A 25320-nucleotide genomic window follows, 5' to 3' on the forward strand; every position below is an offset into this window, starting at 1 on the left:
GCCTGGGAAAGCAGTAAACAATGGCCCAAAGCCTTGGGACCCTGCACCAGCATGAGAGACCCCGGAGGAGGCTCCTGACTCCTGGCTTTGGATCAGCTGAGCTCCAGCTGTTGAGACCACTTGAGGAGTGAACCAGTGGATGGAAGATCTCTTTCTTTGTATTTCTGGCCCTCTGCAAATATGCCTTTCCAATTTGTTTTTATTGGAAAGGCGGATATACAGAGAGGAGAGACAGAGAGGAAGCTCTTCCGTCCGATGATTCACTCCCCAGGTGAGCGCAACGACCGATGCTATGCCGGTCTGAAGCCAGGAGCCTCTTCTGGGTCTCCCACGCGGGTGCAGGGTCCCAAAGCTTTGGGCCGTCCTCGACTGCTTTCCCAGGCCACAGGCAGGGAGCTGGATGGGAAGCAGGGCCGCTGGGATTAGAACCAGTGTCCATATGGGATCCTGGGTGTGCAAGGCGAGGACCTTAACCACTTGCGCCATCGCGCTGAGCCCTAAAAAAAAAGTTATAATAAAAAAAGTTTTGGGGCCCATCACCATGGCCTAGCAGCTAAAGTCCTCGCCTTGAAAGCACTGATCCCATAAGGGCGCTGGTTCTCATCCTGCTTCCCATCCAGTTCCCTGCTTGTGGCCTGGGAAAACAGTCGAGAACAGCCCAAAGCCTTGGGGACCCTGCACCCATGTGGGAGATCCAGAGGAGGCTCTGGGTTCCTGGCTTCAGACTGGCTCAGCTCTGGCCACTGCGGCCTCTTAGGGACTGAATCATCAGACAGAAGATCTTCCTTTCTGTATATCTGACTCCGCAATAAAAATTTTTAAAAATCTTAAAAAAAAAAAAAAAGTCTTACCAGGTGGAAAAGTTGATCAAGGCTGAGGGAATGGTTTATGCAAATGTTCAGGAAACTACATGTCAATCATTATTTTTGGAAAATGAAATTTTGGAAGGGAAAGAAGTCTGGCATTTAGGTTAGAAAGGGAGATACTGACAACAAAGGCATTCTATTTTCTAGCTAATGGGAAATTTCAGAATTTTGTTTTATTGAGAGATGGGCAAGACAGACAATTCTCAATATGGATTTAATCCCAATATCTACACTGGCTTAGAGTAGGTCAGGCTGAAACCATAAGCCTGGTCTGTTGAATAGGTGGCAGGGACCTAAATGTACACACAAGGGCCGAGATAGGGGGTGGAGTATATTGGGTAGGGGCCAACCTTGTGCTGGTACACGTGAGATCCATGTCTGGGAGTTGGCCTGGTGTGAGAACTTGGGGAACTCCCCTAATAGGCTGTAGTCTTGCTGGTGAGCATGTGAGTCAGTGCTGGGTGTGGGCCAGGTGGGGCAAGGTTGTTACACCTGTCAACAGGTGTATGGGCAGGTCTAGAAGTGGGTAGCATACTAGGCCAAGCCATAGCACATGCTGGCATGCACAGGAGCAGCACAGGGGCAAGTTGCTGCACTCACTGGTGAAACTTGGGACTCAGGCCAGGGATAGAACTGATCAGGCAACTGCAATTACCACTATGTGTATCTGCTAATGTGGGTGACAGACTGAACCTGACCCTGAACTAACTGGAGTAAGTCAGGTCTGGGGTCACCCTGAATGAGGTTTCTTGGGAGACTTCAACTGATACTGAATGAGAAGACAGCATCTGTTTTTAATTTTTTTTTTAAGATTTATTTATTTTTATTGCCAAGTCAGATGTACAGAGAGGAGAGACAAAGAGGAAGATGTTCCGTCTGATGGTTCATTCCCCAAATGGCAACGGCTGGAGCTGAGCCAATCTGAAGCCAGGAGCCAGGAGCCTCCACCGGGTCTCTCAAGGGGGTGCAGGGTCCCAAAGCTTTGGGTTGTCCTCAACTGCTTTCCCAGGCCACAAGCAGGGAGCTGGATGGGAAGCAGAACTGCCGGGATTAGAACCGGCGCTCATATGGGATCCCAACATATGCAAGGTGAGGACTTGAGCAGCTACGTTATTGCACCAGGCCCTGTTTTTCATTCTTGAAGGCAAGCTGGCCATGGGGTAACAATAACTAAGGAACAGGAACAGATGTAGCTGACGAGTGGAGACAGGGAACACAGAGTCTAACTCTAGCTCCAGATTTGCTGCCGTATATTTATCAAGTCTCATCTCTGGGCCTCATTTCTCCATGACTCTTCTGCAAGCACACTCCTCAAACTTGTAGCAACACGGATGCATTGTAGTCCACTGAGAGGCATAAGAGTTATTGTGAGTGCCATTTTTTAAAGGTTTATTTTTATTAGAAAGGCAGATGTATGGAGAGAAGGAGAGACAGAGAGAAAGATCTTCTATCTGCTGGTTTACTCCCTAAATGGCTGCAATGGTCAGAGCTGAGAAGATCTAAAGCCAGGAGCCAGGAGCTTCTTCCAGGTCTACCACATGGGTGTGAGTTCCCAAGCTCTTAGACCATCCTCTGCTGCTTTCCCAGGTCACAAGCAGGGAACTGGATGGGAAGCAGAGTAGCTGGGACACAAACTGGTCCTCTATAGGATGCTGGTGCTTGGAGATAGAAGGATTAATAAATTAGACCATTGTCAGTACCATATTTAGAGTCACACTTTCTATAAAAATAATTTTGCAATTCTGCATTTTTAAGACACAAGGTTACTGAAATTGCTATTAAGTATTTCTGAAGCCTAGAAATAATTCTAGGATTCAAAAAAGAATCTTTTCTTTCTTTTAGATTATGAAGCATTCCTGCAAGGAAACTGGCTGGGGGAAAAATGGATAATTTGTTGCCAAATATGTATATTACTTGTTTGGAAGATAGAGAAACACAAATTTTCCATCCACTGGCTCACTCCTGGAACGGATGTAAAGACCAGGGATGAGGCCAGATTAAACTAGGAGTAAGGAGCTGCTTCTGGGTCTCTCATATGAATTCAGGGGCCCAAGGACTTGTGATACCCTCTGTTCCCTTCCATGGCTCATTAGCAGGTAGCTAGATAGCAAGAGGAACAGCTGAAACAAAATCATTGTCCATATATAATGTCAGCATCACGGGAGCAGCTTAACCCAATATACCACAACACTGGCCCAGAATATACTATTTTTTCAATTACAAATTTCACTGCTCTTTAACCATGTTTTGAAAGTTAAGAAACAAAAACATTTGAGTTTTGCAGAATAAGAGTAATAAGTTAACAAAATAAATGTAATCAGATTTCTGATATTTTCTTTTCAGTCTGTTTATTTGCACTGGTGAGTATCCCAAGCAGCCCAGGATATTTTCAACACATGGTAAAAATTCACTAAATATTTGCTGCTGATTAGTTGTGTAAGAAACTTATCCTTAAATGATCTCATTGACAAGAGCTGAGTCAATAAAAGCAAGAGCCAGGAGCTTCCTCTGGGTCTCCCACATAGGTGTGGGTACCAAGGCTTTGGGCCATATTAAGCAGAGAGGTAGATAGAAAATGGAACAGGGCCGCGGCATGGCCTCGTGGCTAAAGTCCTCACCTTGAATGCACCGGGATCGCTTATGGGCACTGGTTCTAATCCCGGTAGCCTCACTTCCTATCCAGCTCCCTGCTTGTGGCCTGGGAAAGCAGTCGAGGATGGCCCAATGTTTTTGGGATCCTGCACCCATGTGGGAGACCTGGAGGAAGTTCCTGGCTCCTGGCTCCAGACTGGCACAGTACCAGCCATTGCACTCACTTGGGGAGTCAATCCTGGGATGGATGATCTTCCTCTCTGTCTCTCCTCCTCTCTGTATATTTCTCTTTGTAATAAAAATAAATCTTTAAAAAAGAAAAGTGGAGCAGCCAGGACACACACCACTTTAATCCGGGCAGCCCCGTTTCCCATTTGGCCTTTGGTACCCTGTACCTGTGTGGGAAACCTGGAAGAGCTCCTGGCTTCAGATTGGCTCAGCTCTGGCTGTTGTGGTCTCTCCTCCTCGCTCTATGTATGTATCTGACTTTCCGATAAAAATAAAATAAATCTTAAAAAAAAAAAAAAAAGAAAAGAAAAAGAAATGGGTAGGCTTCTGACCTAGAGGCTAAGCCACTGACTGGGATGCCTGTATCATGCAATGGAGTTCCTGGTTGAATCCCAGTTCCTCTTAATAACATGCACCCTGGGAGAAAGTAGGCGATGGCTGAAGTGCCTGGACCCTTGCCTCCTATCTGGGAGATCTGATCAAGCTCCCAGGTTCCAGCTTCAGCCTTGGCTTGGTCCTGGCTGTGAAAGCAAGACATCTGAGTAAGAAGCCAATAGATGAGAGCCCTGTCTTAACATTTAGTTCTCTTCCTTTCAAATAATCTTTGAAAACACAAATAAACAAACGTAGGAGGACATTGTGACCCTAGAAGGTGAGAGCACAGAATTACAGCTGATTGGATAATATTTGCATGAGAACAATCAAATGGCTACCTTTTTTATACCTGATTGGATACCATTTGTATAAGAACAGTTGAGTGGACAGCATGTGTATGACAACACTTGGTGGAATATACAAGTCAAAAGGAGCTCCAAACTAAAGCATAGAAACAGTTGAAGGGTTTTGTTGATAAGCTCAATACATCCTCCCTTATCCCATATGACTCTCAGTGTATAAAGTCTGATATGACTAGTAAAACTTCCAGCTTTGACCATCAGTCAGAATCCACATGTGTTATAATTGGCTCCGAAAACCAAGTCCATTGCTGCAGGACGGCACGGCGACAAACAAACAAGTGGTATGTCACAAAAAGAACAAATGCCAACACCATATGAATAGTGGAAAACCTGCACTGCCCAGTATACTGTGCTGATACTCACTGTATCTGCAGCCGTGAGATTGATGCCCAGTCCTCCAGCTCGTGTACTTAACAGGAACACAAATATATCATTCCTGCAGCAGAGAGAAGCACAGGGTAAGAGGAAGAATGGAACACAGCACACAAATCTCTGGACAAAGGTGTTCTCTTGCTAAACTCTGGCAATGTGCAGTCAGACTGTAGCAGTCCTTTACTATTTGACGAGGAGTACAAATACAGACCTATGGTAAAAATATAACAGAACTGTGTTATGTGGAAGCAGAGATGTCTCTCCACGTAGCAGCCATTATTTAATTTAATAAGTTTATTTTATTATTGATGATGACCACATAGTTGAGATAGATGTATGTCCATGTTAAGCCAGTCTCCTTGCAGAAATGCTTCATTGATTAGAGGGCAAATGGTCAAGAAATAGGGGGAAATGAATAAGACAATTGCTTCCAATTTGTTTTTCTTCCTGGGGGGATGGGTAGAGGGCTGCACCAAGCAGCCTAAGCCTATCAGGTCCAGGAATGAGGGACAGCTTCATCCTAGGATCTCTGATGTGCAGCATCTTCTGAGGGTACTGCTTAAGTGCTGTGGTTTTGATAGTTCTGAGATGCTGTCATTGTTATCATGTGAAACCATTCATGATTCACAGAGAAGGGACAAATCAATCATTTTTTTCTGTTACTATCCCTAAGAACCATGACTTCTAGTAGTTCAGGAAATAAGCCATAGGAAAACAACGTGAGAAGGGCTGTCACTGTGATACAGCAAGTGAAATCGCCCCTTGAGATGCCGGTATTCCACAGGTAACGACCAATGTAGTCCCAACTGTTCTATGTTAATGTGCCTGGAAAAGCAGTGGGGGATGCCTGAAGTGCTTGGGCCCCTGCCACCCAGATGTGAGACCCTGATGGAGTTCTAGATTCCTGATTTTGGCCTGGCCTAGCACTAGTTGATGCAATTTGGGGTGTGAACCAGCAGATAAAAAAAATCTTGTCTCTATTCTCTGCTTGTGAAACAAATAAAATTTATTTATATTTATTTATTTACACACAGATTTTACTGGAAAAGCAGATTTACAGAGAAGGAGAGACAACAATCTTTCATCTGCTCTTTCTTTTTTTAAAGAGCTATTTATTTTTATTGGAAAGGCAGATATATAAAGAGGAACAGAGACAGAGAGAAAGATCTTCTGTCCAATGGTTCACTCCCCAAGAGGCAGCAACAGCTGGAGCTGAGCTGATCCGAAGCCAGGAGGCAGGAGCTCTTCTGGGTCACTCATGCGGGTGCAGGGTCCCAAGGCTTTTGGGCCATCTTTGACTGCTTTCCCAGGCCACAAGCTGGATGGGAAGTGGGGCTGCCGGGATTAGAACCGGCGCCCATATGGGATCCTGGGCGTTCAAGGCGAAGACTTTAACCGCTACACTATTGCGCCGGGCCCTCATCTGCTGTTTCACGCCTCAAGCAGACACATGGAATTGAGCTAATCTGAAGCCAGGAGCCAGGAACAACTTCTGAGTCTCCCAGACAGTTGCAGAGTTCCAAACACTTGATCCATCCTCCACTGCTTTCCCAGGCCACAAGCAGGGAGTTGGATGGTAACTGGAGCAGCTGGACATTCATTGGTGCCCATATGGGATACCAGTGCTTAGAGGTGGAGGATCAACCAATTGGGCCATTACCCTGGGTCCAACAAATATATTTTTTAGTGATATGAGGTAGGTATTAAAACCCAGACCATGATTTCTACCTACTAAATTGATCAGTCCATGAGACAGGCTGGGATTAAAGTGCTCTAGAATGAATGCCAAAATGATCTTAAGAAGTTTTCTCTGCTTCCACTTTTTCCTAAGTCCTTATAAAGAATCAGAAATACAAATAAACATAAGGTTCATTATCATTAATGGCAAAAATATTAACTTAGTGTTAATTTTTAATAAAGAAAAGATTTTATTTGATAGCCAGAATGAGGGGAGGGGTTAAAGACAGAGCTCTTCTACTTGCTGGTTCACTACCCAAATGGATACAATGGGTAGATCTTGGCCAGGCTGAAGCCAGGAGTCATGTGGGTGGGAGGACCTCAAGTCCTTGGCTCATCCTCTACTATTTTCCCAGGCTCATCAACAGGGAGTTAGGCCACAGGTGGAGCAGCATGACCTCAAACTAGTGCTCATAGGGTATGCTGAAAGTGTCGGCAGTGGCTTAGATGGCAGCATTTTCTTTTTTTTTAATAAAGATTTATTTTTATTATTTTTTTATTGGAAAGGCGGATATACAGAGAGGAGAGACAGAGAGGAAGCTCTTCCGTCCGATGATTCACTTCCCAAGTGAGCGCAACGGCCGATACTATGCCGATCCGAAGCCAGGAGCCTCTTCTGGGTCTCCCACGCGGGTGCAGGGTCCCAAAGCTTTGGGCCGTCCTCGACTGCTTTCCCAGGCCACAGGCAGGGAGCTGGAAGGGAAGCGGGGCTGCCGGGATAGAACCGGCGCCCATATGGGATCCCGGGCGTGCAAGGCGAGGACCTTAACCACTTGCGCCACCGCGCCAGGCCATTGGCAGCATTTTCAATGCCAGCCCCATCACTCGGTATCTTTCTAGGAACAAAACTCATGCCAGATTATAAAAGGAGGATACTGAACAAAAGACAACCCTGAGCACACAGAGACAGAAGCTCAGTGTTAACTCAGTTCTTGCAGATAATCAATATATCTTAATATAATTTTACATTTTCACGTTCCTGCCACCCTTCACTGTTTTGTTCAATATATATGAGTGAGGGAATGGGGCTGCATTATTTTGGTGTGACTGCATAGTTCTCTAAATCAGACTGTTCACTCCTTTTATGTCTGTAAGTAAGACTAAAAGTAGAAATACTTCTAGAGCAATGTTAGCTTGCAGGATAGAGCTATCATTTGTAACATCTATCCTTGGTCATATAATCAGTTTGATGGATCTGGACGGAAATAAATAATTAGAAGGAGCAGATAAGGGGCTGCAACGTCAGCATAAACACTTTTTAAAAAGAAAAAGAGATCTTCTATCTGTTGGTTTATTTCCTAAATGGCCAAAAATGGCTAGAGCTGAGCTGTTACAAAGCCAGGCTTCTTCCAGGTCTCCCATAGGAGTACAGGGTCCAGTCTCAAGCATTTGGGCTTTGTCTCCTCCAGTGCTTTTTCAAGCCCACTGGAAGACAGATGCCCCAGAAGTGGAGCAGCTGGAACATGAGTAGATGCTCATAGGGATGCTGGTGCCCCAGGAGGAGGTGTAACCTACTATGCTAAGGCATCTGCTCGTAAACTAAAAAAAAAAAAAAAAAAAAAAAAAAAAAAAAAAATCGAATGCATCAAAGGTTATAAAGCATAAAGCTTTAGATGAATTTTAGTCTGTGGGTTTCAATAATTAAAAAATAAAACTCTGAAACACACAGTCATCAGGATGCTTTTATTCCTTTAGGCTATTCTTTCTTTTAAAGTCACTTGACCACTCAAAGTCTGTTTCCTGGACTGTAAAACCAGTATGCTATGAATACCAATGAGGTGACTAACTGATGACGTAGCAACATGAAATGTTAGTATCAGTAAAGGAACAATTGTGAAATGAACATCTTTATGAATCACTCAACTGGGTAGGTCGTAGTGGAAAACTGCCAATTATTTGCAGTCAATTAAACATAACTTTCCTAGAAGCAGGTCTGAATAACAATGTCTAGAGGCCTCTTGTAAGTCATGATCCCAAAATGTTTGTACTACCAACAAATTCTGGTTTACCCCTGATATTTTAAAATTTTATTTTATTATTATTTTTAAAAGATTTATTTATTTATTGGAAAGTCAGATATACAGAGAGGAACAGAGACAGAGAGGAAAATCTTCTGTTCACTGATTCACTCCCCAAGTGAGCGCAACGGCCGATGCTATGCCGATCCAAAGCCGGGAACCAGGAACCTCTTCTGGGTCTCCCACACGAGTACAGGGTCCCAAGGCTTTGGGCCGTCCTCAACTGCTTTCCCAGGCCACAGCAGGGAGCTGGATGGGAAGTGGAGCTGCCGGGATTAGAACTGGCACTATATGGGATCCCGGCACTTTCAAGGCGAGGACTTTAGACGCTAGGCCACGCAGCCAGGCCCGATTTTTTTTTTTATTTTAAAAAGATTTATTTATTTTTTATTGGAAAGAAAGATATACAGTAAGGAGACAGAGAAGAATATCTTTTGTTCACTGATTCACTCTTCAAATGACCACACTGGCTGGAGCTGAGCTAATCCTATGATAGGAATTAGGAGCTTCTTCCAGGTTTCCCATGCAGGTGCAGGGTCCCAAGGCTTTGGGCCATACTTGACTACTTTCCCAGGCCACAGCAGGGAGCTGGATGGGAAGCAGGGCTGCCAGGACACAAAACAGAACCCATATAGGATGGGATCCCAGCATGTGCAAGGTGAGGACTTTAGCCACTAGACTACCGTGCCCGGGCCCTATCCTTAACTTTTATCATGAAATTTAATACTTCATAGTTAACTAGATTTACAAGGTAGCCTTTTTTATCCAACCATACAGCATAAATCATAAAGTTCCAAAGGGGGGCCAGTTCGTATTCTGGCAGCCCCACTTCCCATCCAGCTCCATGCCCATGTGTCCTTGTTTCAGATCAGCTCAGCTTTGACTGTCGCAGCCTCTTGGGGGTGAGCCAGAGGATGGAAGATTTTTTTTTCTCTGTCTCTGTTGTCTATAAATGACTTCCCAATAATAATAATAATAGCAATAATAACAGATATTCTATAAAAAAGTCACAAATATGAAGGATATATAGCAAAACATGATTAAAAAGAATACAAGAAAAATAAATCAGCAGGAAAATTTTGAAACTTGCTATAAAGTAATTCTTTTGTATGTTAATTATGTAGTGAAAAGATGCCTTCTCATAAAGAACATGACTATTTGGCCAAAATCACAGAAAATTATAGAAATCTTATTTATTATTGAAATCCAACTTGTTATCATCAAATAAATTAGTTTCTAGCCTACCACTTGATTATTTGTAAACAAAAACATAGATTACAAAATGCTAAGGAGTTTCTTTCTACTCCATAGATGTAGTGCTAATCAAATGAATAAAAATTTTGGAAACGAAACAGAAGAGCGAAACACTCCAAAGATAACAAAGACAACATGGTGGTTTGGGGGCCCTCTAGGGGACAGAGAATGAATCCTCAACTCAGGTTCCGTCAGACCAGGCTTCTGGGTGGTGTGTCCTGGGAAACCAAATAGCCAATACACATGTAGGTTTCATTCGTGTATGAGAGCACTGTGGTCTGTCTATACCAAACACTCAAAAACAGTGCCTGGGATGCACTGATTACAGCAAGAGAAAGGCTGCATGGATGAAAAATAATGAAAAAGCAACAAAGCTCTCAAGACAAGCTCACACGGTAGCCAGCCACCTTCTCTCATGCTTCCAGAGGGTGGTCACATTGTTAGGGTGCGCAAGGGGTCCACTGGCTCAAGGTCACAGGGCAGGAGGAAGGGAAGCCAAGACCAGGGAACTACAGAGCACAGCGCTGCCTCCAGGATCACGCCGGGGTCACATGGTCTCACTGCTGTGCAGCCAGGACATCCTGACCAAACAGTCTTTAGTCTCAGTCAGACATTTTCCTGGAAGGATCCCTCATAAATAAATCCCGTATGAAGGGAATGTAAATGGCTTTTTATAGGAGTTCTTGTTTACTCTCATTGACCTTTGAACCACAGGGCTTTCTAGCTGAAACTATTTTTTTCCCCTTTTATGTCTTATCATTAAAAATAATGAAAATATTTGGCAGGGCATCCTTTTTTGTTTTCAAAAACACCTGTTCTCTTTGGTGCTAATGCAGCCACTCAGCAGACAGGTTGATTATTTAGTCCTCAATTTAGGGGCCAGCTTGTAAGCACAAGGCACAGGTTCAGTTTCCATACATGAGAACATTTTTAAAAAGTTATATTTATTTATATTTTGTTGCTCATTTATATTTGAAAGGAAGTTACAGAGAGAGGAGACACAGAGAGGCAGAGCTTCCATCCACTGGTTCACTTCCCAGATGGCTGTAATAGCTAGAACTGGGCTGGTTCAAAGCCACGAGTTTTTTCTACTCTGCCATGTGAGTACAAGGTCTCAAGGCATTGGGCCATCCTCTGCTACTTTCCCAGGCCCCAAACAGGGAGTCAGATAGGAAGTAGAACAGCTGGAACTCAAACTGGTGCCACAGGCAAAGGCTTAACTTGACAAGCCACAGCACTGCAGAATATTTCTTAACCATATTGCCACTCTAAGCATTTAGCCTGTAAAGCAGGTAGGGATCAATATATTTCAATTTTGTTTCTCCTTTTCATAACATTTGATACAAAGTGATATAATCTCGACTCCAAATAAATTTAATGCTCTCTGGGTATCTCTCCATTGTAAGGTCTGGAGGCTCCAGTTAAAATCCTTAGTACATGCTATATACATGGTCAGATTTCTACTAAGCAAACAGGTACAATTTCACGGTGAAAATACCATTCCTTTAAATTTTGCAAACCTATTGTGTTACCAGGATTGTCCAAATAACCCTTGTAAATTGATTAAAATATTTTAGAGATACATCCATATATCCCCTCCCTCATTGGAAAACCTATTATTTTAATTAGATTATCTCTTAAAAAAAAAGAGAAAGATTTATTTATTTGAGAGCGAACATTACATAGAATGAGACAGTGAGAAATCTTTCATTTGCTAGCTGGCTCCCCAGATGGCTACCAATGCACAGGCTGGGACAAGTCAAAGCCAAGAGCTTAAAACTCTGGATCTCCCATGTGTCTCCAGGGGACTAAGGACTGGACTATTTTCTACTTCTCTAGGAAGGTTAGCAGAGAGCTGGAGTCTAAGGGATGGGGTATTGCAAGTGGCTTCTGATCTAGGGAAGAACGCTAACAGTGGAGTTCCACAGACCTGTTGCAGCAGCATTTGGTTTTCTCTCCCTGGAGAGAATAGTAATTAGACCCTGCTTACCATGAGAACAAGCACTCAGGATAATTATGGTTCTGCAAGCCCGCAGCACCCAGCAGACAGCATTGGAAATTTCACAGGCTCATTAGCAGGTGGGAGAGGCACTGTGCCAGGAGCTACCATTTAACTAGAGGCTGATTACAGCAGTTTGTCATACTCTACTATCCTGTAACATGCTGAAGGAAAGCGAGAAAAAGGCAGACATTTTCCCCAAACACAGATGTAAACCAAAACCCATTTTAAGTCAATACCCCAAGATGGCAACTGTTACCCACTGAGCAGAGATCTTGGTTCAGGTTCAGAAAAAGTTTCCTCTAATGTCTACAGAAGAGGTGCCAACTTGCAAGAAAGTAGATTTTAACACAAAAATTGCCAAGTATTTTCATGCATTCATTCATTCTGACACATCTGCAGACCTGAAGCATGATACGCCTATAGCAACCTCTTAAAATGGTAGCAACTATCACATGACTCTAAACATAAAAACACAAAAAACAAAACCAAACAAAAAACCAACCTCACCATTTCAAGAACTAGAAGAGAAAGAAGAATTTTTATAATTTGCATTAACATTACCTGTTCTGAAAGTCAGCAACCATGTCTCGCCTCTCTGAGATCTTGGATGAGCCATCAAGCCTCATGTAGGTATGCTTTCTGTAAACCATATATTCCTGCCAATCAGGGATAGAAAGACATTAAGTTCGATGCACATGGCTGTATTCTAATTCTCAAAAGCATCTACCACCTTCTACCTTACCACATTGGAGGCAATTCATTATGCCCAGAATGAAATGGGGAGAGAATAATCCCAACAGTCTGGACAGTTCTCCCATTAGCTACTTCCCATGTAACAACATCAGTGGGAATCTGAGATTGTAACTCCCCTCAATTTCAGCTTATGTATTAGAAAGGCAGAGCTACACACAGCGTGCATATACATTTTCACATATATAGAGATCTTCCATTTGTTGGTTACTAACTCAAATGATCCCAATTGGGTGGGGCTGTGCCAGGCCAAAGCCCAGGAGCCTCTTTCAGATCTTCCACTAAGGGTGAAGGGAGCTAAACTAGAAGCGGAGTAGCTGGGACTTAAACATGAGGTGTCCAAATGGGATGTCAATGTCCCAGGCAGATTCTCAAGGAGCTATTTCACAACACTTACCCCACCAAGAAAGCTTACATACAGTAAACCATCTCTGATTTAGACTGCAATACAACATAAGTTTCCTGAATAGACGCCTTTATCTTTTAAAAAACAGAACTTTTAACCTCAAGAGATCACTAGTGAATGAATCCTCCTATAAATCTTTGTTGTTCAGATCCTTATTTATTTATTTTTATTGCAAAGGTGGATACACAGAGGAGAGACAGAAAGATCTTCTGTCTGATGGTTCACTCCCCAAGCGGCCTCAATGGCTGGAGCTGAACCAATACCAAGCCAGGAGGAGCTAGGAGCTCTTCCAGGTTTCCCATGCGGGTGCAGGGTCCCAAGGCTTTGGGCCATCCTTGACTGCTTTCCCAGGCCACGAGCAGAGACCTGGATGGGAAGTGGAGCTGCTGGGATTAGAACCGGTGCCCATATGGGATCCCGGCGTGTTCAAGGCGAGGCCTTTAACCACCACTAGGCCACGGCGCCCAGCCCTGCTATTACTTTAAACCTTAACTCTCCTACTCAGGGGAAGAGTGGATTTCAGACAGCAACAAATGAACTTTTTGAGTCGATCACAGTAAAAGGCTTCAAAGTGACAAGTAAATGTACATGGGAAAAAAAATGCCTCAAAAACTAAACAAGGGGACCCAGAGTGATAGCCTAGTGGTTAAAGTCCTTGCCTTGCTTGCCCTGGGATCCCATAAGGTCACCGGTTCTAATACCGGCAGTCCTGCTTCCCTTCCAGCTTCCTGCCTGTGGCCCGGGAAAGCAGTCGAGGACGGCCCAAAGCTTTGGGACCCTGCACCCACGTGGGAAACCTGGAAGAGGATCCTGGCGTCAGATCGGCATAGCATCAGCCGTTGCGCTCACTTGGAGATTGAATCATCGGACGGAAGATCTTCCTCTCTGTCTCTGCTCCTCTTCTCTGTATATCTGACTTTGTAATAAAAATAAATAAAATTTAAAAAAAAAGACAGACGTATAATATCTAATCATAATAATCCAAATGTTTTACTGATATATATCTTACAAATTAAAAAAATGGCATGGGGAGAGTCAGTACTGTGGTGCAGGAAGTTATCAACTACCTGTAGTGACAGCATATCCTGAGTGTTGGTTCAAGGCTCCACTGCTCCACTTTCAAGTTAGCTCTTTTCCAAGAAGCCTGGGAAAGCGGCAGAACATGGCCCAGATATTAGACCTCTGCTACTTACCCGGGAGGCCTGGATGGAATTCTGGACTCATGGCTTCAGCCTGGCCCAGCTTCAGCCAATGTGAATACTTAGGGTGCGAGCCAGTGTAGGGCAGGTCCCTGTGTCTTTTTCCCTCTCTGTAATACTTCCTTTAAAATAAACCTTTTCGGGCTCAGCTCAATAGCGTAGCAGGTACAATCCTTGCCTTGAATGAGCTGGGATCCCATATAGGCACCAGTTCTAATGCTGGCGGCCCTGCATTCCATCCAGCTCCCTGCCTGTGGCCTGGGAAAGCAGTCAAGGATGGCCAAAAGTTCTGGGGCCCTGAACCCACTTGGGAGATCCAGAGGAAGCTCCTGGCTTTGGATTGGCTTATCTCCAACCATACCGGCCACTTGGGGAGATCTTCCTCTCTGTCTCTTCTCCTCTGTGTATCTGACTTTCCAATAAATAAATAAATCTTTTTTTAAAAAAGTGATCATAACGGCCGGTGCTTTTTTTAAAAAAAAGCTTTATTTATTTATTGGAAAGGCAGATATACAGAGAGGAGGAAAGACAGAGATTAAGATCTTCCGTCCGATGGTTCACTCCCCTAGTGAACGCAACAGCTGATGCTATGCCGATCCGAAGCCAGGATCCAGGAACTTTCTTCCGTGTCTCCCACATGGGTGCAGGGTCCCAAAGCTTTGGGCCATCCTCAACTGCTTTCCCAGGCCACGAGCAGGGAGCTGATGGGAAGTGGAGCTGCTGAGATTAGAACCGGCGCCCATATGGGATCCTGGCGCGTTTAAGGCGAGGACTTTAGCCACGGCGCCGCGCCCTATTTATTTTTTATTTCAAAGTCGGATATACAGAGAAGAAGAGGAGAGACAGAGACGAAGATCTTCCATGCAGTGATTCACTCCCTAAGTGATCATAACGGCCGGTGCTGTGCCAATTTGAAGCCAGGAGCCAGGAGCTTCTTCCAGGTCTCCCACGCGGTGCAGGAGCCCAAGACTTTGGGCCATCCTCAACTGCTCTCCCAGGCCACAAGTAAGGAGCTGGATGGGAAGTGGAGTTGCCAGTATCAGAACCGGCGCCCATGTGGGATCCCAATCCTGGCCCTCGGGCCAGGACTTTAGCTGCTAGGCCACAGCGCCAGGCTTACATCATTGACTTTTATCTGTGACAAAATGAAATGAAAATTTCTGGTGCTGGTAATTTTATCCCCTACCCAGAAACCCTATTTTGTGCCACATGAAAGGTTGAAACTTCTCAATGAAGAGTTCTCTTTGGAAAAAGAACTGAAATTTACACAAAAGTAAAAGTAAAGCCAGATTTTTACCTAAGAGAAGGAGGTGGCTATTCATCAGTTTACAAAATACTGAACAAGTACTAAGTACCCCAAACCAGTTCTTCTCACAGAATGAGAAATCATGTCTTCTAATTGTGCTGAGTCCCTAGGAACAGAAACACAGCCAGGCACAGGACACAACAACAATAACAACCACAAAATCAAAAGGCTGTAGGATGAGATGCTGACTCTGAACAACTACACAGCACAACCTGTCGCGCCCACGTTCCTTATTGTCCGGTGATAAGAGGCAGACGCGAGTGAAGTCTTCTGCGGTAATCTTTATTGCATGCACCAAGATGAGGAGGGAAAAGGCTCCGACCCTGGCAGGCTGTCTGCTCTTATGTACTGACTGGCCCCGCCTCCGCCGATGATAGGTCGGCGTCATGATTACGCAGGGTCCTGGGAAACTGGATTCGTCAGTCCCAGTGTTCATGCGCCGGCCACGCCTCAGCTCACTGCACAGGCGAAAGCTACGTCACCAGGAACCAAGGTGTGGCTTTTCCGGCCGGCGCCATTTTGGGTACGGCATGTGGCCAGATGCGGCTGGCAACAACAACCTAAATGCTCTTATGTGAGGATTTTTTTTTTAACTATTTCTTAAAGATTTCTCTTTTCCTCTTTATGCAGGGTACATGGTATCAAAGGAAAAAATACACTTGTGAAAAGAAAAAAATAACTAACATTTTGGCAACAAAGAAGCAAGGCAAGGGCCAAGGTGTTTTTATGAAAGTGAAGGTCACATGGACCTAAAGAAAGCACCTGTGCAGGACACTTCTCTAACACGGTCCTTGGGGCTCACACACACACACACACACACACACACACACACACACACACGATGGTGTTTTTAAGGCAATAACATGCTGTAATTGCATGTTTATACTGAAAACCTCCATTATAAAATTGACTAAACATACTCTTTGAAAGACAAATTCTTTCTATTTGAGGATTACAATTTGGTTCATTTAAGTAAGATAAAAAAAAATGGAACTTACAGAATATTTTCAAGAAATACCAGTGTTAAGGGAGCTACATAACAGCTTCATTTGTTTTTGAAACATGGCCAGATGTAACATCTTCTGGCTCCAGCTTCCTAGTTATATGTTAAACATACGCTGAAGGAATGTCAGCAGTCATGAAATTAAGGCTTGGAATTTGTTTGTTCCTCATGCATTCTTGTCTGCAAGCCCACCGTCTGGCAAGCCCATGCTCAGATGCTGGACTGCATATGCACAGGCAGTGACCCTGTGAGGAGGGCTGAGGGTACTCATTCTGAGCACAACTCTTTAAAATATCACAGTTTTACTTGTTTTAGTAACTTTTAATGAGCACAGAATGAAAGACTAAAAGGCAAGGCTGTATCAATTTTTAACCATCTACAACTACCTGCACCTACCAGAATTAGCTTATTTTTTGTTATTCACTAATTTCCTTGAAATTTCCCTTAAGAATCAAGGATGTTAAGGATTATAACATGCTGATACAGCCCTGTAAAAGACCTTTACTACTTTTATGAAATCCTTAGCCTACTACTTTGGCTAAAATAATTGGCAGTGGGCCTGAAGCGGTAGCATAGCAGCTAAAATCCTTATGCTGGTTCGTGTCCTGACAGTCCTGATTCCCACCCCAGCTCCCTGTTTGTGGCCTGGGAAAGCAGCTCAGGATGGCCCAAAGTCTTGGAACCCTGTACCCACATGGGAGACCTGTAATTAGCAGCAAGAATTACCAATTAATCTATACTTGTGACAAGATAAATGTACACACACACACACATATGAAAAGTTAGCCATATGATTTTGCTGTTGCATTACCTTGATTGAAGACAGCATGAGAGGTATAGATACTCCTTTTATTTTGGATTATTGCTTTTAGGACCTTCAATGTCGTCAATTTCCATGAGCTTAACCACTTGTCCAGTGGTAAATAAGTTAGTTGTAAGTATTTACAAGTAGATGACATACAAAAATATAGGCCAGAAAGTTTGTCCTACTGACAATACTCAAAGGGGTAAAAACCAAATACTGCTACTCTACAAAGTAGTAGGACTAGAAAACAAAGCCTTACATGTGAGAATCCAAGAAAAAAACTAGCCTCTGGATGTTTTTCTTACAGACACATCTTAGTAGTCTCTGATTATACGTTCTTATTTTATCCTCCTGTTTCTATGTCCATGACTTGTTCTTCTTCAAATAATAAGACTCTAAGACAAGTAGAGAAAATCTCAACATAGAACTAATTAAAGAAACAAAACCTGTCCTAAACAGTAAGACAGCTATATCTTTCACCATAAAATCCATTGGTTATCATCCTTTTTGCATACCAGAATACCTCAGAAGGTTTTATGTAGCCTGATACCCAGGCCTCATTCTAAACTTACCAACAATTCGTAGAGATGGAGGCAGATATCATTTTTGTTTTGTTTTATTTAAGGTATGTTTACTTATTTGAAAGGCAATGGAGGAATGAAGATCTTCCATTTATTTTTACTTCCCAGATGGCTTGATGACTTTAACAGTCAGAGCAAGTCAAAGCTAGGTCACAAATCCGACAACCCAATCTAGGTTTCCCACATGGGTGACAGGGCCCAAGTACTTCAGTCATCCTCTGCTATTCCCAGGCAAAGCACACCAGGGAGGTGGATCAAAAGGGAGCAGGTGGTACTTGAACTAATGCTCCAACATGTGATGCCAGCACCACAGGCCAATACTCAAATTTGCTGCAACACAATGCCAGCCACTCCCCACACACATTAGTATGTTTTAAACTTTCCCAGTGATTGTAATATGTAGAGAATGATTATATTAAGTCAGACCGAATTCCTGCTCTTTGGTTTTTAGCACACAAAGCTAATCACAGATTCTGTTTCCCTTATACAATTTCAGTGGACCTTTCAAAATTCCTAGTTAATAAGGAATGTTCTATTCCATTGGTAATGGGAAGGTGAGAATTAAATCCTTGGCATATTTTCCATCTGCAAAGACTGTAAAATCACAAAAAGGTTTTTTTGGGAGATTCGCACTAAACAGGGCTGACATTTGTCACGGACACCTGATTCCTACAAGTTAAATGCCAAGGTGTTCTAGATTCCAAAGGATCCTTCTCCTACCTCCAGCAGGTCTATCATCCTGGTCATCTGGGAGTAGATAAGGACCCTATGTCCTTGAGACTTCAGCCGAGTCAGGAGGACATCAAGGGCATACAGCTTTCCACTGTCAGTGATGAGGCTCTCCTTGCCTGGGGAGAAGAAAAGGGGTGGGGGTGGGAGGAAACTTTTAATTGAAGCAACACAATCACTCACTGCAAAGCTGTATGCAGCCAAAATTACTACACCCAGGACGCCTGTCATCATGACAGCAGGAAAGTGCTCCAGAGGAAAAATGAACGCCTAACCACAGGAGTGCTCTAGGAAGATGATCCTAACGGGAGGTGGGCCTACTCTGACATCTGCTGTGAGCTCAGGGACAGCCTCCCTGCCCCACCAGGTGCAGGCAGCCATCTCAGTGAGGCTGCATCTCAGTTAACAATGATTTTTTTTTTTGGGGGTCATGGTGGGGCAATAGTAGGGTTGTCCATCCTATCTCTAGTTATATCTGTTTCTGCCAGTTGTGGGTTTAATGTTTCTGTCCTGAAAGTATGAAAATGGACAGAAATAAGGGCTGTGCCTGCCTTGAAGAAACATAAATACCAAGAAACAGAAATAAAACACACCCTTTAGCCTTTTTCCCCTATATTTTACACCAGAGCTTTCTTTGGTAATTTCAAATAGTTTGTTTGGTCAAGGTCATAAGCCCAAGTTGTAATTCAATAAAGATACCACCAGGGCTCGTTGACGTTTCTTGACGTTTCTGTGAAACGAAGTTGTGTTACTCACTAACTTAGGTTTTCTCCTTCCTCTTCCCATAACCAAAGCATTTCAGCCAGAGATCTTTAAAGAACATTTAACTCACAAAATTTCATCTTATCCATTCAGTATCATTCAATTCCCATCATATTTCAGGAAGGAGAGTTTCCTGTTTGTAGACTGGTCCATAAACAGGCCCTGAACAATTGCTCCCATTAAGAGGGAAGAGATGTGGCTAAAGAGGTCAGGAACAGTCAGTGTGGAAGGGGCTGAGGAACCCAGAAAGGGAGAGACACCCTACAGAGATATCACACAGACAACTAACATTTGAAAGGATGAAAATCTGTTAGGAAAACACATTGTTTGGTTTTCCTGTTATAATCCTTATGTTTCCCTGAGACCCTGAGAACTGGAAAGGCAGTTTGTTCAGAGTAATCCAAAAGTTCTCAATCGTCATTTCTCTGCTCTCACCACTATTTGCCAAGTGCACAATTCTTGTATAAACCCAAGGAGAACGGATGTGCTGACAGCACCATAACAAATCATCACTCGTTGTTTTGCTACAAAGCCTCAGGTCCTGGATGTTTACTCGTCAGCACCGCAGCCTGCCTTCTCCCACCTTCGGAACGCTGCCAGGCCCCAGTGTTCCTTCCAACCCCCCCTCCCCCCATGCAGTAGCGCACACCTTTGTTCAGCCTCTTTGTTTGGTCCTGTTTAGATTATTGAAATGCTCCTCTTTTTGTTGGTCTCCTTACCAACACAATCACATGACTGCAGCTGGGACAGAAACAACTGCTAAGCCCTCTCCCTGGCACCAGAGAAGGAGGCCTGTATAAGTCTAATCAGGCAGCCAGGCTCTCATAACAACTTTCAGGTTCTCTTGTCATAATTACCCTTCTCTTTTCATTGCACTGCCTGGGGCCTCCAGATTTCTACAGCTTCTAAACCTGTTCCACAGAGCTATCAATCAGCTTCAGTTATTATATTTCTTTGTATTCTCATGCAAAGCACAGGAAAGTGGAAAAAAAAAAAAAACCTAAATATTTTTCAGCAACAGAGAGTAGGCAAGCCATGCTCCTCAGGTTTGGCAGCTTGCTTATCTATTCTCTCCAGCTAGATGTGCTCTGTGAGCACAAGTACTAAAGCATATACAAATCTGTTTTGTGCCTGAATTTTGATTTATTTAAAAATCATGATTCAATGGTTCTCACACATTCCTACTTTACACAACTATTTTGCTTTGCTAACCAAAATAACAGACACTAGGATTAGAAAGATGTGCATCCTTGGGAAATCTAACATGCCCAAAGGAGGCAGAAATGGAGCTAGTTGTCAGCTTGTCACTGTGTTGGTGTGAGAGGTGGAAGTGGATGAGTTAGATGTCTTAAGATTATTCTGAAGGCAAAGCTGAGAGAAGGAAACAGCGTTCAGCAATGAGCACTATTTCTGAATGCCTGGTGAGCATGCTCGACAGAGGCAAGCAGCCTCTGGTGTTTGCCCGACCCTGTTTGTTCCCTATTCACTGTGCTAAGGGTAACTACTAGGTTTGTCTCTCTGTACAGATTGTTGTCTTCTAGCCTGGCACTCACATTACAATTTTTGGAAGTTACTGAAGGTGTATTTGACAAAGAGTACCACCTGTTAGTAAGCCAGGAGAAACACAATTCCCTAGAAATCAAGCTGATTCTGCCACGTGAAACAGTGCCCAGGTCCTTCTTTGAATAGCAGCTCAGCAAATGCTGAGAGCTGTTCTCTCCTAATCTTTCCTGTGATTGGATTCTACGGTACATTCTTATGGTATTTTCACTTGGTACAGATTATTACTGTCCACAAAATATATCCTAGTCAGAAACAAAACAAAAAGAGGGTAGCAGCAATGGCAAATACAATTAAATTAACAGATTAATTAATTTTCTCCCTTTTGCAAAGACAGGAGCTTCTTAAAAGGAGTATAACTTTGTGCTCAAACATGGAGAAGCAATCTAGATTCTGAAGCCCAGGGGATTTTGGTTTCACACTTCTGAAGAATGTAAATGGAACCAACCCTTCCCAGGGAAGCAGAAAATGAAAAAGTATAGAGGAAAGAGATAAAATACAGGTTCCAGTGACTCCCCTACCCCACTGCCCTGCCCCAGCTAGTCTACAGAGCACAATGGGGTCAGAGAGGAGCTGGTTGGTTCTCACAGTAAACAGCCAGTGAGGTTGGTGCTTTTTATCGATGCAAAAAGAACTCAGACACTTCCTGCTATTTAAACAAGGTCCATTTTTCTTTCAAAGAACAGGAAAAGCCACAAGAGATTCCCACAGCGCCAGCAATAAGCCTTCTAACTCCTGTACTGGGAACATAGGAACCAGAATAAAGACAGGAGGAAGAAGAAATAGGTGCTATCTATCTAACTTCTTCCAATACTTCTGCTCACCATTCACCTGGGATTGTGTGGTTTCCAGACCAGCCAACTTTATCCTTTAGATTCTTCTCCTGATTTTCAAACAATATACTTTTATCCTTTGCTTTTTTGTATACTAAAGCAGTAACAAAGGTATATATTGTAACTGTTTTTAAAAAGGCAGCTTCTAGTTCAAGGGACTCACCAAGCTGCTAATAACCTAATACAAAACCTCCTGACCCTTGTAAAGTTAACACTGGTAGAAAAAACAAGCATTCAACCCTGAAATCCAGTTGTCTTTCATAACTTATATATATATAAAACTGAATTTATATATTCAGTTAACTGTTCAGCCAAATAGATACATATAATTAAGACATCAGAAAAATCTAGACAGCCAGAACTAATAGTAGCTCTAAGCTACCACTTTAATTCGCTAGCAGGTGTAATAAACAATAGGAGAGTATGTACTTTCCAAGTTCAATTTCCTTAAAAGTAATCCTATTGAGTCAAAGATGCAAACCCAGCGTATTTTTAAAAACCAACCTTGACCCAAGGGGGTCTGGGAATCTATTAGTGTTCTGGCACAAAGCACTGTTTTTCCTCTTATCATTTAGATCTCTAGTGCTTCGTGCAGGACACTGTTTATGAAATTAAAACTAGGCTTTCTGTGAATGACGACATTCTCATTCATTTCATTGGCAATGGCACAAGACAGCTGTAATCACTCAACCAGGATCCTTTCCGACCAAAGTACCAAACTATCTCTAACTTAAACAAATACATTTTTTTTCAGAAAAAAAGCTTCCTTTTTTTAACCGTCAAAAGAAAATGTTTAAGCACAAATGTAAAAACATTTATATCACCACAAAAATCACAAATTGATAGGTATTTTCACCTATGAGTTCCCTTGCCAAAGTTGGGAATGTGTTATAAGAGAATGGGGAACTCACCTGGAATCCTGATGAAAGACCAGCCATTCTGAGGCCTAATGCTTAAGAGTCCTCCAGCTGGCTCCGGGAAGAACTGGGATCGTCGATTTAGCCAGTCAGCAGCCAGTTCAGGGGCCCCATTCAACAAACACTGCTTGGCAGCCAGACTGCCTCCTTCCTTCAAAACTCGCCGCTCGTATTCTGCACTTCGGTCATTGCAGTAAGAATCCAATGGCACTGCGGTGACCTGTATTGAGAATCACAGGAGATGGCTCTTGCACATTTTCTACATTAAAACCTTTTGGAACCTCAATTTGGAAATCAAACTGAGAAGTTAATTTTTAGGTTAATGGTATTAAATACCCTGGTTCTGATGAACTAAGCTGTCCCTTGTGACCAATTTATAGATAAAAGGCCAACCTCATACAGCACAAGCTTGTAAACAATTCAAGATCCAGAGACAGCAAGAGTATTTACTAAAGCAGGATGCCATCAGTATCAGGATGCATGTGTGCACACGTGTACATGCCAAAGTCCTATCAATTGCTGCCTCCCCTCAGTGCTGGGCACCGTTCTTCTGTTAGTGAGAGCTAAGTGTGATGACAGAGAAGGAGCTGGAGCTAGTCAGTCAGCATGAAAGAACTAAAGAATACTGGCACAGCATATCTGATGTTATCTTTAATGCTTCTGTTGCACAGTTCATGGGCTTATCAATATTTTCCCCTTGTTCCTCATCATGCTGCTGACTGACAAACCTAATGGATGATAAGACAGGTTTTCTTTCATGCTATAAACGGGAAGGAGGAATGGGAAGGACCAGGATGAGAGAAGCAACTGGCGGAGAATAGCAGATTCATTTCCTGACTAGGACTGAGGCTATGCACAAATTCTTATCTCATCACGAGGGAAACGCAACACAAAGATACTCCTTTCCCAAAGTAGAAGGCTTTTATTAATGCACAGGTTTTACCCCTTCTCAGTTTTCTGGGACTATCGCCACTCTAACAAGCAATGCTACTGAGATAGATATGGAGTCATCTGATAAAGAACAATTAAAAATGACAGGCTAATTTCTTTCTCACAATATGGGACTAGGGTAATTGCCAAGCCCATGTTGATAAAAATGCTAAAAGCCTATTATAAACAATACATTTCTCAGACAGTTGGACTTAAAGATGGGGAAAAACTGGATATAGGAGACAGTACAGTAGAGATGAGACTATAAAGCACTGACTGTACCTAGATATTTTCACTTCTTCTCAGAAATCAGGCACTTAAAAATCTGCACCTCACTACTGACTTCTCCGTTTTGCACCAATCTGTCTTTACATCAACGGTTGTCAAGGTTTTTTATTTATTCATTTATTTTTAGATTTGAGATTATTGGACCTGGTGTAGTAACCTAGTGGCTAAAGTCTTCACCTTTTATGCGCTGGGATCCTAGGTGGGAGCCAGTTTGCGTCATGGTGGCCTGGCTCCCATTCAGTTCCTTACTTGTAGTCTAGGAAAGCAGTCGATCTAGTTATTTATTTTATTAGAAAGGCAGATATACAGAGAGAAGGAGATACAAAGAGAAAGATCTGTCTGTGCACTGGTTCGCTCCCTAAGTGGCTGCAACGGCTGGAACTGAGAGCCAGGAACCTATTCTGGGTCTCCCATGCTGTTTCCCTGTCCCAAGTTTCTGAGCCATGCTCTACTGCTTTCCCAGACTATAAGAAGGGAGCTGGATAGGAAGCGCAGCAGCCGGGATTAGAACCAGTGCCCATATGGGATCCTGGCAGTGTGTGCAAGGTGAGGACTTTAGCAGCTAGGATACCATACCAGGTCTAGCTGCCAAGTTTTGAGATGTCTAAGTACCTCTCTGGGAATGGATAAAATAAAATAAAATAAAATAAAATAAAATAAAATAACATAACATAACATAAAATAAAATAACATAAAATAAAATAAAATAAAATAAAATAAAATAACAGACACTGATCTAGAAGTTCTAAAGAAGGTGTTAATAGATCTTGGTGGTTTTTTGTTACTGTTGTTTTTAATTCTGACATATTTGTTTGAGAAGGAGAAAAAAATACTCTTGTTCATTGGTTCACCCCCCAAATCCCTATTCTGGCTGCCAAAGCTTACTGCCAGGAACTCAATACAGGTCTCTCATACGGGTGTTAGGAACCTACACATTTGAGCCATCATCCATGCCATCATCCATGCCTCACCAGTTTTGAATTATCAGCTGAAGGTGGGACCAGAGCCTGAAACCTAGGTGAAACCTAGGTGTTCTGAATCATATGCTGAGTGTCTATCATCTTATATAGGCTAAATTTTTGTCCCCTACATTTTAGTTTCTAATAAGCTTCACTAAGCCAACTCGTGAAAACACTGCTTTGAAACACATAAACAGCAAGCTAGCCAACCATGGGGCTGCAGGTGCCTCTTTGAAAAAACAGAGAGTACTAAAAGAAAGTGAAAGAGTATCATTTACCAATAACTAGAGAACACACTCTGGCTTGCAGATGGAGCTGAACTAAATTTGCAAGAGAGCAGTGCCATCTATCGTCCAGATGCAAAACTACAGAGGCTGAGAGCAAAGGACGTGGACTTTTAAAACCCGCCAATGGCTCAGCACAGAGTTCTTTCTAGGTGCTCTTACTTTCACATCTTTCAAAAGGAATTTCCATGTTTCCAACTTA

General features: G+C 43.0%; 1 protein-coding gene across 1 annotated transcript in view; it reads right to left on the reverse strand.

Moving 5' to 3' along the window:
* The window catches only part of INO80 (INO80 complex ATPase subunit), a 114933-nt gene that overhangs the window by 17112 nt on the left and 72501 nt on the right, over positions 1–25320 (reverse strand). The window contains exons 26-29 of the mRNA XM_040969963.1: positions 22652–22877; positions 18577–18704; positions 12368–12462; positions 4787–4859 (exon numbers count right to left, since the gene is read on the reverse strand). Of these exons, the coding sequence (XP_040825897.1) occupies positions 4787–4859; positions 12368–12462; positions 18577–18704; positions 22652–22877 (522 nt within the window). The remainder of the gene's footprint in view (positions 1–4786; positions 4860–12367; positions 12463–18576; positions 18705–22651; positions 22878–25320) is intronic.

This window comes from Ochotona curzoniae, unplaced genomic scaffold, assembly GCF_017591425.1.
Source record: "Ochotona curzoniae isolate NIBS_2020 unplaced genomic scaffold, NIBS_Ocur_1.0 scaffold_4701, whole genome shotgun sequence".
NCBI lineage: Eukaryota > Metazoa > Chordata > Mammalia > Lagomorpha > Ochotonidae > Ochotona > Ochotona curzoniae.